Source organism: Nerophis ophidion, linkage group LG14 (genome assembly GCF_033978795.1).
Source record: "Nerophis ophidion isolate RoL-2023_Sa linkage group LG14, RoL_Noph_v1.0, whole genome shotgun sequence".
NCBI lineage: Eukaryota > Metazoa > Chordata > Actinopteri > Syngnathiformes > Syngnathidae > Nerophis > Nerophis ophidion.
This window is the reverse complement of record NC_084624.1, coordinates 14,071,109-14,085,939: the sequence shown is the minus strand read 5'-3', so window position 1 is coordinate 14,085,939 and position 14,831 is coordinate 14,071,109. Positions and strand designations below refer to the sequence as shown.

Here is a 14,831-nt window from a genome sequence, read left to right as displayed (position 1 = left end):
TGGAAGTTACAAGCAGTTTTGTCCGTGTGTTTTCCTAGGGGGCGCTAGAGCGCAATTTTGAGTTTTTTTTTTTTTTTATTAGATCGCAAGTTTTGCCAGTATTGATGTGTGTGTTAAATTTGGTGAATTTTGAAGCATGTTAAGGGGGTCAAATTACAGCTCAAAGAGGCAAAAATGACATTTTTTAGGAAAACATTTTGTTTTGAAGGGGTGTTTGCCAAATTCCTGTTGATTTTTGCTGAAGGAGATAAGTTTATGAAATTTGTTTCATGTCTCTACGACATTCCTAACGGAAGTTACAAGCAGTTTTGTCTGTGTGTTTTCCTAGGGGGAGTTAGAGCGCTATTTTGAGTTTTGGGGTTTGTTTTTTTATTAAATCACAATTTTCACCAGTCTTGGTGTGATGTCGAGATTGGTGAGTTTTGAAGCATTTTACGGGGGTCAAATTACAGCTCAAAGAGGCAAAAATTAAATTTTTTAGGAAACTTTTTTTTAATGTTTTTAGACACATTTACCAGGATAATTCTGGGAAATACCTTATCTTTCTATTGTGTTGCTAGTGTTTTAGTGAGATTAAATAGTACCTGATAGTCGGAGGGGTGTGTCCACGCGTGTCTTGACGCCAGTCTCTGAGGGAAGTCGACGGCAGCTGCATGGACGGCGCAAGCTCAGCTGATCTCCGGTAAGAGGCGACTTTTTACCACAATTTTCTCACCGAAACCTGCCGGTTGACAAGTGATCGGGATCCATGTTCGCTTGACCGCTCTTATCCATAGTAAAGCTTCACATCTGCGAATTTTAAACAAGGAATCACCGTGTGTTTGTGTGGCTAAAGGCTAAAGCTTCCCAATTCCATCTTTCTACTTTGACTTCTCCATTATTAATTGAACGAATTGCAAAAGATTCAGCAAAAAGATGTCCAGAAAACCGTGCGATTTATATATGTTTTTTTCCTACTTATGCATTTTCGGTAGGTGCGACTTATACTCCGGAGCGACTTATACTCCGAAAAATACGGTATATAATGGAATGATATTTGCAAAAATGCCAATAAGCTCTTTAGAAGCATTAAAGATAAGCTGAGTCAATTTAAGACATTGAATAGATTTTATTTTACATTTTCTCAGATTGATCCTGTGGATAAATAACGTTTGTCTAAGTCTAACTTTAACATCAAAAAGCACAGGATTGAAAAAAAAAATGAAAACACTGCTTGGACTGCAGATTACATCAAACATTTTACACGCAAGGCCATTAATCGCATACTGTTTTTTTTTAATGATATCATAGTTGATATCATATTGTATCGCCACAACTCTATTTTGGTAGTATTGCGTCCACTTGCACAAACTTCTGATTTCAACCAGAGCAATAGAACATTCTCTGTCTGATTTTTGGGCAATTTAAGGCGGCCCCTTAAGCTTTTCTATCTGGCCCACTGGACATTTCCAAATAATTATTTTTATAACTTTAAGATGTAAAATGTAGCTGCCATTATAATGTTTTTCTAATTTCTAATGACCGTAAGTCTTCAACTATACTGAGTATTTGAATTTGAATGCCTGCATTCTTGAGCCCAATGTCAAGGCAGGGGAGGCTTCGCAGCTTGCTGCGAGGTTTGTTCTCCCAGGATGCAAACGGACAAGGCGTGCAGGTAGGAACATATTTATTCCTCAAAACTCAAAAGGGTACAAAAAACGAAAAAACAAGACCCACCACACCAAGTTTTGCCACCATTCACGACGAGGACGTGCACAAATTCCATGCCTGCCACGATGATCACGCCCACGCAATCTTGGTCGTCCGTCACGCAAAGTGCGACGACCTCCTCGTCGGCCACGGATGTGGCCCTTCCCGGGTCGCCCACCTTGTCAGGTACAGCGGCGTTATACACGTCGCCGCCACCTGACTAGGCCTCGGTAGATTTGGGGATACGTGTTCTGGCGACCCACCGCCATGTCCCCCTCCCGCCATCCCATTACTCTTGATCTTGTTTTTGTTGGGTTTTTTGGGTCATCTGGGATCTGTCCTTACGGGAGGGGCTCTGTCATGTCCTGGTGATCATGTTTAGTTTGGCTATGTTCTGTTTGGTTTTTGGAGTTTGTCAGGTACTGTTTTTTTCATGACAACCCATTAGTTTTCACCTATCCTCATGTCACGCACCTGATTCATTTGGACTCACGCACCTGTTGTCAATCACCACATCACTGTTTAAGCCTACAGTTGCCAGGCAGTCAGCCTGGCAACATCACCCTCTATACACTCTTGTTATTCACGCTGATGATCCATGCTGCTCTTTTTCATGCCCTTTTCTCGTTCCAAGTAACTTTTCTTTATTCATGCCATAGTTTGCAAGTTCGGTTTTATGTCCATGGTTCTGCCTTTGTGCGAGTTTTTGTTTATACCCTTTGTTTCTGTAGTACTTTTCAGTGTTAAAATGAAGGGTTAGGGTTAAGGTTAGGGGATTAGAGTTATTAGGGTTAGGGGGTTAGGGTTGGGGTTAGGGTTGGGGCTAACCCAACCCTAACCCCAACCCTAACCCTAAGATTTCATTACTCTCATGCCATGTCCGATCCAGTCGCTTCGCACCTCAGGAAAACATCCATCCATCCATCCATCTTCTTCCGCTTATCCGAGGTTGGGTCGCGGGGGTAGCAGCCTAAGCAGGGAAGCCCAGACTTCCCTCTCCCCAGCCACTTCATCTAGCTCTTCCCGGGGGATCCCGAGGCATTCCCAGGCCTCGGGATCCGCCGAGGAAAACAATCCACACCATAGTCGTAGTGTTGACAGAAGGGTTCGACCAATCTGCACTTTTGCATGATATTTTAGCGACTAGTGTTGTCCTGAAACCAATATTATTTGGATACTTTTCTGAATACAGGGGACCATAAAAATTGCATTGTTGGCTATATTTTAAGAAAAAATCTTTATTATTTTTTAGATAACGATTTTTTAAAAATCTGTCCTTTCTAATGTATTTTCTACCGCTTGGTACTTTCGGTGTCTCCGAGCCGCTCGGGTAAATCATATTGTCTGAAAAATAAAATGTCCCCTTGTCCTAAAACAAACAAGTTTAGTCTGATATGATTTCAGACATGAAGAAACACATTGTATTTAGTGTATGTAAAGGTGTTTTTATCTTTAAAATGAAGGCTATTACTCATGTCTTCTGTGTTATAGCCAATATCATCTGACTTTAAACAAATTGAGACATTACAGACAAGAATAGCCGTGCTTAAAGTTCCTGCAACATCAAATCCAAAGACACATTTCAATGTGAACAAACAAACATGTCAATGAGAGTGTTCTACCCACCATGACTCCCTGAACCCAGCCGAATCTTATTGGTTGAGCAAGCTGCTTCGTTTGCTCCTCTTCCTGACAGTCGTCACCTTCCATGCGTCCACTTGTGGTCTCTTCGTACATCGGAGGTCTGGATTTGTCCTGCACGATAAGGCGCAACCATTGTTTTTAGCACTGTGAGTAGCAATGTAAACCAAGTGCCCTTTGTTGTTGGTACTGGTTCCTAATGGGGTCTGTCGAAGAAGTCTGTTAAAATCCTGGACTATCGGTAGTTTTTTATTGTCAGGTTCAAACACTGATGACATCTATTAATCACACAAGAAGCAAGGAGCCATGTAGACACAGAGTTCAATTTAGCTCCTGAGGAGAACGCATGGAGTTGCACACTTAGTCACAGTCCCGCCCTACGCTCTAAGGTTCAGCTCCCACGTCCCTCTATTTATTCAGGAGTTCCACAGTCAACATCATTGAGGCCGCCTCTGAAAGAAGTGGTCGCATATATTATGTAAAGCAGGTCCAGGACGCACAATTTGAGGGGCGGCATGGCGTAGTGGGTAGAGCGGCCGTGCCAGAAACCCGAGGGTTGCAGGTTCGCTTCCGACCTATTGACATCCAAATCGCTGCCGTTGTGTCCTTGGGCAGGACACTTCACCCTTTGCCCCCGGTGCCGCTCACACTGGTGAATGAATGATGAATGAATGATTGGTGGTGGTCGAAGGGGCCATAGGCGCAAACTGGCAGCCACGCTTCCGTCAGTCTACCCCAGGGCAGCTGTGGCTACAGATGTAGCTTACCACCACCAGGTGTGAATGAATGATGGGTTCCCACTTCTCTATGAGCGCTTTGAGTATCTAACAATAGAAAAGTGCTATATAAATCTGATCCATTATTATTATTATTATTATTAATATGTAACGGAATGTGCTTGGGGCTTTGTGATTCGCCTTGTCTCTGCATCGTCTGCGTGCTGTCGTCTTATCCGTGTTGAGGTCCTTGAAGTCCTTGGCTGTTAGCGGCCTAAAACAACGATAACATCTGTGGCTGAGGCCACCCCTCCGAAAATAAGTTTTGTCCTTGCACAGATACAAAAGTCTAACTTGAGCACAACAGCTAATAACTATAGCAGCGGACTTTAACCATACTAAAGTTTTGTGATAATATATGTATATACATGATTATTCTAACATTTGTGAAGTGAAGTGAATTATATTTATATAGCGTTTTTCTCAAGTGATTCAAAGCGCTTTACATAGTGACACCCAATATCTAAGTTACATTTAAACCAGTGTGGGTGGCACTGGGAGCAGGTGGGTAAAGTGTCTTGCCCAAGGACACAATGGCAGTGACTAGGATGGCACAAGCGGGAATCGAACCTGCAACCCTCAAGTTGCTGGCACGGCCACTCTACCAACCAAGCTATGCCGCCCCAGTTATCCAGTTGAACGTCGTAATTATGACACACACTTTCAGATTCATTTGCCGCCTCAAAGCATGAAAAAAGACACAGCGGATTAGCAAACAATTTTTTACCGGCCCATTTCCGGTTTCAAAGTTCACGGAAGTAAAGAAATCTGAGATTTACGCGTTATTGGAATCGGGAATGGATTCAATGTTGGCCAAAAACTAAATCTTAATCGCAAAAATGTGCGCAATTTGACTGAGATGCTGTCCTCTCTGTTTCTGCATTCTTGAGCCCAATGTCAAGGTGGGGGGAGTCGCAGCTTGCTGCGAGGTTTGTTCTCCCAGGATGCAAATGGACTATTCCGGACAAGGCGTGCAGGTAGGAAAATATTTATTTCTCAAAACATAAATGGGTACAAAAAACGAAAAAAACAAGGCAAAGGTACAACACGTTAATCAGACTTGAAGCCAAAAGTTAACACTTAGCATCGGCTATGGACATAGAGAACTTATGAAACTGTGGCATGACATAAACAAGACTTCCCTAGTCCAGGCATGAGGCAAAGAACTAGCGTAACTGTGGCATGGGACAACTAATGATGCCAGACCGACTGACTCACTGGCTTAAATAATCCTCTGATTAGAAGCAGGTGCGTGTCCCGAACACCAGAGGCAGGTAGAAAATCATAAGTAGCCATTGTAATTTAAAAAAAACCTCAGGTGTCAAACAGGAACTAAAAGAGTCCAAAACTAACAGAACATAACAAAAACATGATCCGGACCACAGATCATGACACCCAACAGTTTTCAAATGATTGCTAAGTGTCAGGTAATCTGTTTTTTGGCAAACTTGATGACTACTTGTCTTCCAAAAGCTGTGTGCAAAAACCCTTTGTCAGTACCAAAAAAAGCATGTGATCGCAAATTCCGATTAATCGCGCCCAAATACTAAAAAAAGAACGCTGGACTCTGGCTGATACGTCGCAGTCTGCCAGCAGGGTCGTATCGCCCCTGCCATGTGGCGGTGGCAATTCAAAACAATCCTATTCGTGGTCTGCAAGTTTTTTGTGATCTCTGAGCGCTAAGTTTGCATCCTGCAACACATGCCACTAGAACACATCTCGTGGGGGTAGAGATATTGATATATTTGCAGAGCTGACATTTTTCGGTGTATGTTGAACTCTCGAGGATCACAGCCATACTTGCCAACCTTGAGACCTCCAACTTCGGAGTTGGGGGAGGGGTGTTGAGGTGAATGGAGGTAGCGGGGGGCGTATATATTTTCAAGTATTTCTTATATATATATAATCCGGTCATGAATGAGTATATCCGTTCGGCCACCGTGTTCAATGGAGAAGTCTGATCTACAAAATTTTCAGGCAGCATACCCTTTCCCTTTCGAGCTGTCCTAGATAAACTGAAATTATTTTTTCCAATCATTTTGGAACTGGGCAAGCGTACTTCTTCTTCTTACTTCGTCGCCATGTCTCTTCTCCGTTCTTCTGCTTTGTCTCCTGTTATGTTTTTGGACATTACTACTTGCCGTTGTTTTGAAGCAATGCATAATGGGAATCCGGATGTTGTGTGTCAGTGTATTAACGTGCCGGCTGGAATAAACACACGTGGAGGAATAGTGCCAACTTAATGGGTTATAGATAAACTTATGGATAACGGAGACATATATAATAGTCGCTAAAGGCAGTGCCTTTTAGGCACGCCCCCAATATTGTTGTCCGGGTGGAAATCGGGAGAAATTCGGGAGAATGATTGCCCCTGGAGGTTTTCGGGAGGGGCACTGAAATCCTGGAGTCTCCCGGGAAAATCGGGAGGGTTGGCAAGTATGCTCACAGCAGAGAATGAAAAGAAGACGGTGGGAGCAGCTAATGCTAAAAGGAAGCTAACTCAGCCAGTGCCAGAAGGCTAAGCACATTTCAAAATTATGGAATTACTAAATTATGGAAATCATCGGATGAGATAACCAGCCAGAGGTGGAAGACACCGGGTTTTCGCCGACTTCTCTTTCATTTAAAGCCCTGCTACGTGCTACTTGGACGGGAATCTGCTACATCAGACCTGGGCAAAACCTCACAAAAATGTCTGATTGAATGCTAAAAGTGTTATGACAGACTGCCTTAAAAACGGAATGGAGTTTTTAATTTTTCTATGAACGACAAAACCCTGAACATTGAGAACAGCTAATGCTAAAAGAAAGCTAACTCAGCCAATGCCAGAAGGCTAAGCAAATTTCAAAGTTATGGAATTACTAAATTATGGAATTCATCAGATTAGATGACCAGCCAGAGGTGGAAAACACCGGGTTTCGCCTACTTCTCTCTCATTTACAGCCCCGCTACGTGCTACCTGGACGGGAATCGGCTACATCAGACCTGAGCAATTCTTTTGACTCGGGGGGCCAAATTTGGAGAAAGAAATGTGTCTGGGGGCTGGTATATCTATTTTTACGAAAACTGATACAAAACCTCACAAAAATGTCTGATTGAATGCTAAAAATGTTATGACAGACTGCCTTAAAAACGGAATGGAGTTTTTCATTCTTCTATGAACGATAAAACCCTGAACATTGAGAACATATGAATGTCCCACCTCCTTTCAATCAACATATTTTACAATCAAGCCAAATGCAACAAAAATGCAACAAACACAGTGAAATATAAACGCAAAGGATAAAAAAACAAAAAATATCTGATATCTGATAAATCATTGGGCTTTAGAACTTTCTTGTAAAAATCTTCCGTGTCTGTCCCTGACACCCGCATTTCAGGCTCTGGAAACACTCCGTGGAAACGCTCCCCACCCACACTGCTTGGTGCCTCATCTGACCTGCTCTGACGTAGATTACCTTAGTACCCAGTAGGGTTGTACGGTATACGGGTATTAGTATAGTACCGCGATACTAATGAATCATATTCGATATCATACCGTCTCTGAAAAGTACCGTTCCGCCACACCCTAAGATTTTTGGTTGAAATAAAGCCAATAATGCAATTTTTTTGGGCCCCAGTCGCTAAAATATCATGCAAAAGTGCGGATTCCAACCATTGAACTACTTAGTATAGTTGAAGACTTACGGTCATTAAAATAAACATCACCGCACATCATAATGGCAGCTACACTTTCCATCTTAAAGATATAAAAATAATTATTTGGGAATGTCCGGCGGGCCAGATTGAAACGCTTAATGGGCCGCATGGTTCCCCCGGGCCTTAATTTGCCCAGGTTTGCGCTACATGCTACCTGGAAGGTAATATTTCACAGACGGAGCCCTGCCTGAGCTCCACCAGGCAGTGTGATCTCATATGGAAAGTCTCCTTAAAGAAGGCGTCTCATTCTCTCTAAGCTTCACGAGTGATATATGGAGCTCGGACGTCAGTCCTATGGTGATGTTGAGCCTTACAGTTCGCTGGAATGATTCAAATTTCCAACCTCAAAAAGCCGTTCTGCATGGGCAGGAGTTTTCTGGCTCCCACACTGCCGTAGCTTGAGCAGATGCATTTACAAAAATGCTCCAAACGTGGCATATTCCAAACGACAAGGTGCATCTGATTCTGAGGGATAATGCCTGTAACATGGGGAAGGTGTTACAGATGCTGGATTACCAAGTTTGCGATGGATGGCACTCTGCAGCTGGCCAGATGCATTGTGGGGCATTCTCCTTTAGCCTATGCAAGACTTCAGAGCAGACAGAAACAACTCAGCCAGCCCAGCAAAAGACTACAAAAAGAGGTTGGCACAAGGTGGAGTAGCTCCTACGATATATTTCATGGTCTTCTTGAGCTAAAATCGGCTTTGGGTGCCTATGCCATTGTGGAGAGGCGGAACCGGCAGTCCGACAGCGAGGTAGGGCACAGCGTAGCCAGCCCAAGATGGCAGCGAGTAGGCGTGGACGGCGAGCGAGCGGCGAGGCGGGGCGGGGCGAGGCGGGGCGGGGCGAGGCGGTATGAGCCGGGAGCGACGCCGCAATCGTGATCAGGTGTGCGGTTCGCCCATCTGGGCGCAATTAAATAATCCTCTCACACTCAGTAAAGGGGTGACAGCTGGAAATGTGGGGGAGAGAGACGGAGAAAGGAGACGGACACCAACAGGAGGCGAAGGCAGAACGAGAGCAACGGAGAACGAGAGCAAAAGGGAAACAACGACGTGCTACTGAATCAGATGGCTCATATTTAGAACTTGGAACAGAGACCATCTTTATCCGTGAAATCCCGAAAATCCCGCCCGTTCTTCGGGGCCCCACAAACAGCTCCACACTTACCCCAGTGCGATACCACCCGCGACATTTCTACCACGTCGGTTTCCGCGGGGACGCACGCGCGTTATTCGAAGCTTGTCGTACGGCTCAGTGAGAGCGAATCAGATGGCTCAAATTTAGAACTTGGAACAGAGACCATCCTTCTCTGTGAGGAGCAAAAAATCCCGCCCGTTCTTTGGGCCCCCACAAACGGCGCCACACTTTCCCCGGTGCGGTACCACCCGCGACATTTCTACCACGTCGGTTTCCGCGGGGACGCACGCGCGTTATTCGAAGCTTGTCGTACGGCTCAGTGAGAGTGAATCAGTTGGCTCAAATATAGAACTTGGAACAGAGACCAACCTTATCCGTGAAATCCCGAAAATCCCGCCCGTTCTTCGGGCCCCCGCAAACAGCGCCACACTTTCCCCGGTGCGGTACCACCCGCGACATTTCTACCACGTCGGTTTCCGCGGGGACGCACGCGCATTATTCGAAGTTTGCCGTACGGCTCAGTGAGAGCGAATCAGATGGCTCAAATATAGAACTTGGAACAGAGACCAACCTTATTCGTGAAATCCCGAAAATCCCGCCCGTTCTTCGGGCCCCCGCAAACGGCGCCTCCAAACATATATTATTCTGAAGCGCTTAAGACCAAAACCCACAGACTGTTTCTTGGTCTGATGACAGAGGTTACTCAGAATGACTTAAACCAAGAACCTGAAGCTACAGGCCAGCCAGCAGAGAAGGTGCCATAGCCTGGATCCTCGTCCAGCAGAAGAAAACTCGCAGTAGTGGAGAACCATCAGAGATGATCATCTACCTCTCAGAGCAACAAAATCCAGCCCGTTCTTTGGGCCCCCACAAACGGCGCCACACTTTCCCCGGTGCGGTACCACCCGCGACATTTCTACCACGTCGGTTTCCACGGGGACGCACGCGCGTTATTCGAAGCTTGTCGTACGGCTCAGTGAGAGCGAATCAGATGGCTCTAATATAGAACTTGGAACAGGGACCAACCTTATCCGTGAAATCCCGAAAATCCCGCACGTTCTTCGGGCCCCCGGAAACAGCGCCACACTTACCCCGGTGCGGTACCACCCGCGACATTTCTATTACGCCGGATTCCGTGGGGATGCACGGGCGTTATTCGAAGCTTGTCGTACGGCTCAGTGAGAGCGAATCAGATGGCTGAAATTTAGAACTTGGAAGCGAGACCATCCTTATCCGTGAAATCCCGAAAATCCCGCCCGTTCTTCGGGCCCCCGCAAACAGCGCCACACTTACCCCGGTGCGGTACCACCCGCAACATTTCTACCATGTCGGTTTCGGCTGGGACGCACACACGTTATTCGAAGCTTGTCCTACGGCTCAGTGAGATCGAATCAGACGGCTTAGAACAGGGACCATCCTTCTCCGCGAGGAGCAACCCATTTCACGGCGTGCATCACCACTTCTGTACTGGAAAACTGATAAGGAACCCTTTCCGGACCTTTCGAGGGTAGCAAGAGCCTACCTGTCTGCACCATGCACAAGTGTGGAGAGTGAGCGCTACATTCAACATATCGGATGAACACAGGAATAGACTAATCACGTCTTCTTCTTCTTTTTCGTTTGGATAAAAACGTTGATTAGGGATGTCACCACTGTACAGCTGGGCAAGTGTTTAAAGGGGAACATTATCACCAGACCTATGTAAGCGTCAATATATACCTTGATGTTGCAGAAAAAAGACCATATGTTTTTTTAACCGATTTCCGAACTCTAAAAGGGTGAATTTGGCAAATTAAACGCCTTTCAATTGTTCGCCTGTCGGAGCGATGACCTTTCACATCGTGAAGCGACCCGCCATTTTCTCAAACACATTACACACACCAAGTCAAATCAGCTCTGTTATTTTCCGTTTTTTCGACTGTTTTCCGGTACCTTGGAGACATCATGCCTAGTCGGTGTGTTGTCGGAGGGTGTAACAACACGATCAGAGACGGATTGAAGTTGCACCAGTGGTCAAAAGATGCGAAAGTCCCTTGTTTGTTCCGCACACTTTACAGACGACAGCTATGCTACGACAGAGATGTGTGGATATCCTGCGACACTCAAAGCAGATGCATTTCCAACAATAAAGTCAACGAAATCACAAAGGTGAGTTTTGTTGGTGTTATTGACTTATGTGGAGTGTGCTAACCAGATGACTGCAAGCTAATCAACACTAAGATGCTATTTAGGCTAGCTGTATGTACATATTGCATCATTATGTCTCATTTGTAGCTATATTTGCATCCAGCCTTTCCCTCCACTTACATTTAATGCCAAACAAACACATACCAATCGTTGGTTAGAAGGCGATCGCCAAATTCGTCCTTGCTTCCTCCCGTGCCGCTGTCTGTCGTGATATGGCTCAAAAGCTTCTGTTTCTTCTTTAATTTCGTTTTCGGTACCTGACTGAACACTCCAACTATCCGTTTCAATACATGCGTAATCTGTTGAATCGCTTACGGCGCTGAAATCCGAGTCTGAATCCGAGCTAATATCGCTATACCTTTCTGTGCTATCCGCCATGTTTGTTTCTGTCTGGTCAGGATAATGGACAGGTGGATATAACGACTGTTAAATCAGGCCCTTTGAAGCCGTTTTTTGGGATATTTCGTGATGGGTAAAAATTTGAGAAAAACTTCGAAAAATAAAATAAGCCACTGGGAACGGATTTTTATTGGTTTCAACCCTTCAGAAATTGTGATAATGTTCCCCTTTAACAGCCAGCTGACCATGCTCTCGTCCACAGCTGCCAGCTGGCGGTTTATGAGAGAGGTTGTTACGACGTGGTCTGCAGTCTGCTCCTCTGCACCACATTATTGCTGCAGATGAAGCCATACCCCTTTTGCACAGAGTTGAGCAGAAGAGGCTGACGCCAGTCCAAAGGCCATTAAGCCTGACCCAAGCAGGCCTGGGAAAGCATATTCCCGGAGTCTGGAAGAGTTTTCGCGCCATTCCATGTTCCATTTGTAGTCAGCCTAGTTTACTACACTGCCGTTTGGATGGTTGAAGACTGATGACTGAAAAAGCAGAGATGCTCTTTTTTTTAATCAAAAATAATGTCACCACAATGCTTGATAACAAGTTGTAGGCACTTGATTCCATGCAAACGCAAATGCCGTTAAATATGTATCCTTGTCCACAGTAAATGGGCCCGAGATCATCTAAGATGGACTGATGCAAAGTGGAAAAGTGTTCTGTGGTCTGACGAGTCCACATTTCAAATTTGTTTTTGGAAATATTCGACATGGTGTCAACCGGACCAAAGGGGAAGCGAACTATCCAGACTGTTATCGACGCAAAGTTCAAAAGCCAGCATCTGTGATGGTATGGGGGTGCATTAGTGCCCAAGGCATGGGTAACTTACACATCTGTGAAGGCACCATTAATGCTGAAAGGTACATACAGGTTTTGGAACAACATATGCTGCCATCTAAGCGCCGTCTTTTTCATGGACGCCCCTGCTTATTTCAGCAAGACAATGCCAAGCCACATTCAGCACGTGTTACAACAGCGTGGCTTGGTAAAAAAGGAGCGCGGGTACTTTCCTGGCCCGCCTGCAGTCTTATCGAAAATGTGTGGCGCATTATGAAGCGTAAAATACGACAGCGGAGACTCCGGACTGTTGAACGACTGAAGCTCTACATAAAACAAGAATGGGAAAGAACTCCACTTTCAAAGCTTCAACAATTAGTTTCCTCAGTTCCCAAACGTTTATTGAGTGTTGTTAAAAGAAAAGGTAATGTAACACAGTGGTGAACATGCCCTTTCCCAACTACTTTGGCACATGTTGCAGCCATGAAATTATAAGTTAGTTATTATTTGCCAAAAAAATATATAAAAATTATGAGTTTGAACATCAAATATGTTGTCTTTGTAGCATATTTCAACTGAATATGGGTTGAAAAGAAGGAGCAAATCATTTTATTTCGTTTATATTTACATCTAACACAATTTCCCAGCTCATTTGGAAACAGGGTTTGTATACGTATTAGCTGGCATTGAACATGGCTGTGTTTAGACTTTTTCCTCACCTCAAGGTTGACAGACAGTTGGTAGAGAGACGGCCTGATGCGTTTTTTCCGTCCGCACTCTTCCGTGTTGGCGTAGAACTCATAGTTTGGAGGAGCATCCAAGGTGGCATAGTCAGGCCCTCCTGGTGTCACCTGGCTGCCATCATTATAGCAGTGATAATAGTCGGACACGTAGTCTCCGTCAGTCACTGATGAATGGATTCTGGGTCTGTAGTCAGACAGGTGAACGCCTGAATCGCTGATGACTGGCACTTCCATTTGGAAACGTCTTGGTATGGTACAGAATCCTGGTCACGTTACTGCTTTTATAATGAAGCCGAGAAGGAGGAGAGTCGGGGTCATTGAAGAGTGAAAATGCTCGACTTACAACCTTGTACCTAAACCATGTAGGACAAGGCAAATTACTTATTTTGGATCACATCATCTAAAGTATTAATCATTCATATCCGGAGTGATATTTAGTTAGGAAGTAAGTTGTAAACTGCATCATTACACAGAGCAAATAGTTGCCTCTGGGACAAGTCAAGGACATGAATAAACTGTTCTTTAAAACAAGGTCATTCTTAAATTCCACGCACTCTACAAACTTGTCAGGAAAAAAGACATTTATCAGTAAGTGTTTTCTTAAAATAGAAAACACGTTTCCATTCAAGTTGGGAAATTGTGTTAGAGGTAAATACAAAAAAGAATACAATGATTTGCAAATCCTTTTCAACCCATATTCAATTGAATGCACTAAAAAGACAAGATGTTTGATGTTCAAACTCATTAACTTTACTCATTTTTTTGCAAATAATAATTAACTTAGGATTTCATGGCTGCAACACATGCCAAAGTAGTTGGGAAAGGGCATGTTCACCACTGTGTTACTTCACCTTTTCTTTTAACAACGCTCAATAAATGTTTGGGAACTGAGGAAACGAATTGTTGAAGCTTTGAAAGTGGAATTCTTTCCCATTCTTGTTTTATGTAGAGCTTCAGTCGTTCAACAGTCCGGGGTTTACACTGTGTTATTTTATTCTTCAAAATGTGCCACACATTTTCGATGGGGGACAGGTCTGGACTGTAGGCGGGCCAGGAAAGTACCAGCACTCTTTTGTTACGAAGCTACGCTGTTGTAACATGTGCTGAATGTGGCTTGGCATTGTCTTGCTGAAATAAGCAGAGGCGTCCATATTCACCCTCATACCATCACAGATGCGGGCTTTTGAACTTTGCGTCGATAACAGTCTGGATGGTTCGCTTCCCCTTTGGTCCGGATGACACCTTGTCGAATATTTCCAAAAACAATGTGGACTCGTCAGACCACAGAACACTTTTCCACTTTGCATCAGTCCATCTTAGATGATCTCGGGCCCAGAGAAGCCGGCGGCGTTTCTGGATGTTGTTGATAAATGGCTTTCGATTTGCAGAGTAGAGCTTTAACTTGCACTTACAGATGTATCAATGAACTGTATTTAGTGACAGTGGTTTTATGAAGTCTTCCTGAGCCCATGTGGTGATATCCTTTAGAGATTGATGTCGGTTTTTGATACAGTGCCGTCTGAGGGATCGAAGGTCACGGTCATTCAATGTTGGTTTCTGGCCACGCCGGTTACATGGAGTGATTTCTCCAGATTCCCTGAACCTTTTGATGATATTATGGACCGTAGATGTTGAAATCCCTACATTTCTTGCAATTGTACTTTGAGAAACGTTCTTAAACTGTTTGACTATTTCCTCACAGAGTTGTGGACAAAGGGGTGTAGCTCGCCCCATCCTTTCTTGTGAAAGACTGAGCATTTTTTGGGAAGCTGTTTTTATACCCAATC

General features: G+C 44.5%; 1 protein-coding gene across 1 annotated transcript in view; it reads right to left on the bottom strand.

Moving 5' to 3' along the window:
- The window catches only part of slc12a3 (solute carrier family 12 member 3), a 95,965-nt gene extending 82,687 nt beyond the window's left edge, over positions 1-13,278 (bottom strand). Inside the window, exons 1-2 of the mRNA XM_061921115.1 lie at positions 13,021-13,278; positions 3,316-3,444 (exon numbers count right to left, since the gene is read on the bottom strand). Coding sequence (XP_061777099.1) covers positions 3,316-3,444; positions 13,021-13,278 — 387 coding nt within the window. The remainder of the gene's footprint in view (positions 1-3,315; positions 3,445-13,020) is intronic.
- Between the last annotated feature and the right edge of the window lie 1,553 nt (positions 13,279-14,831).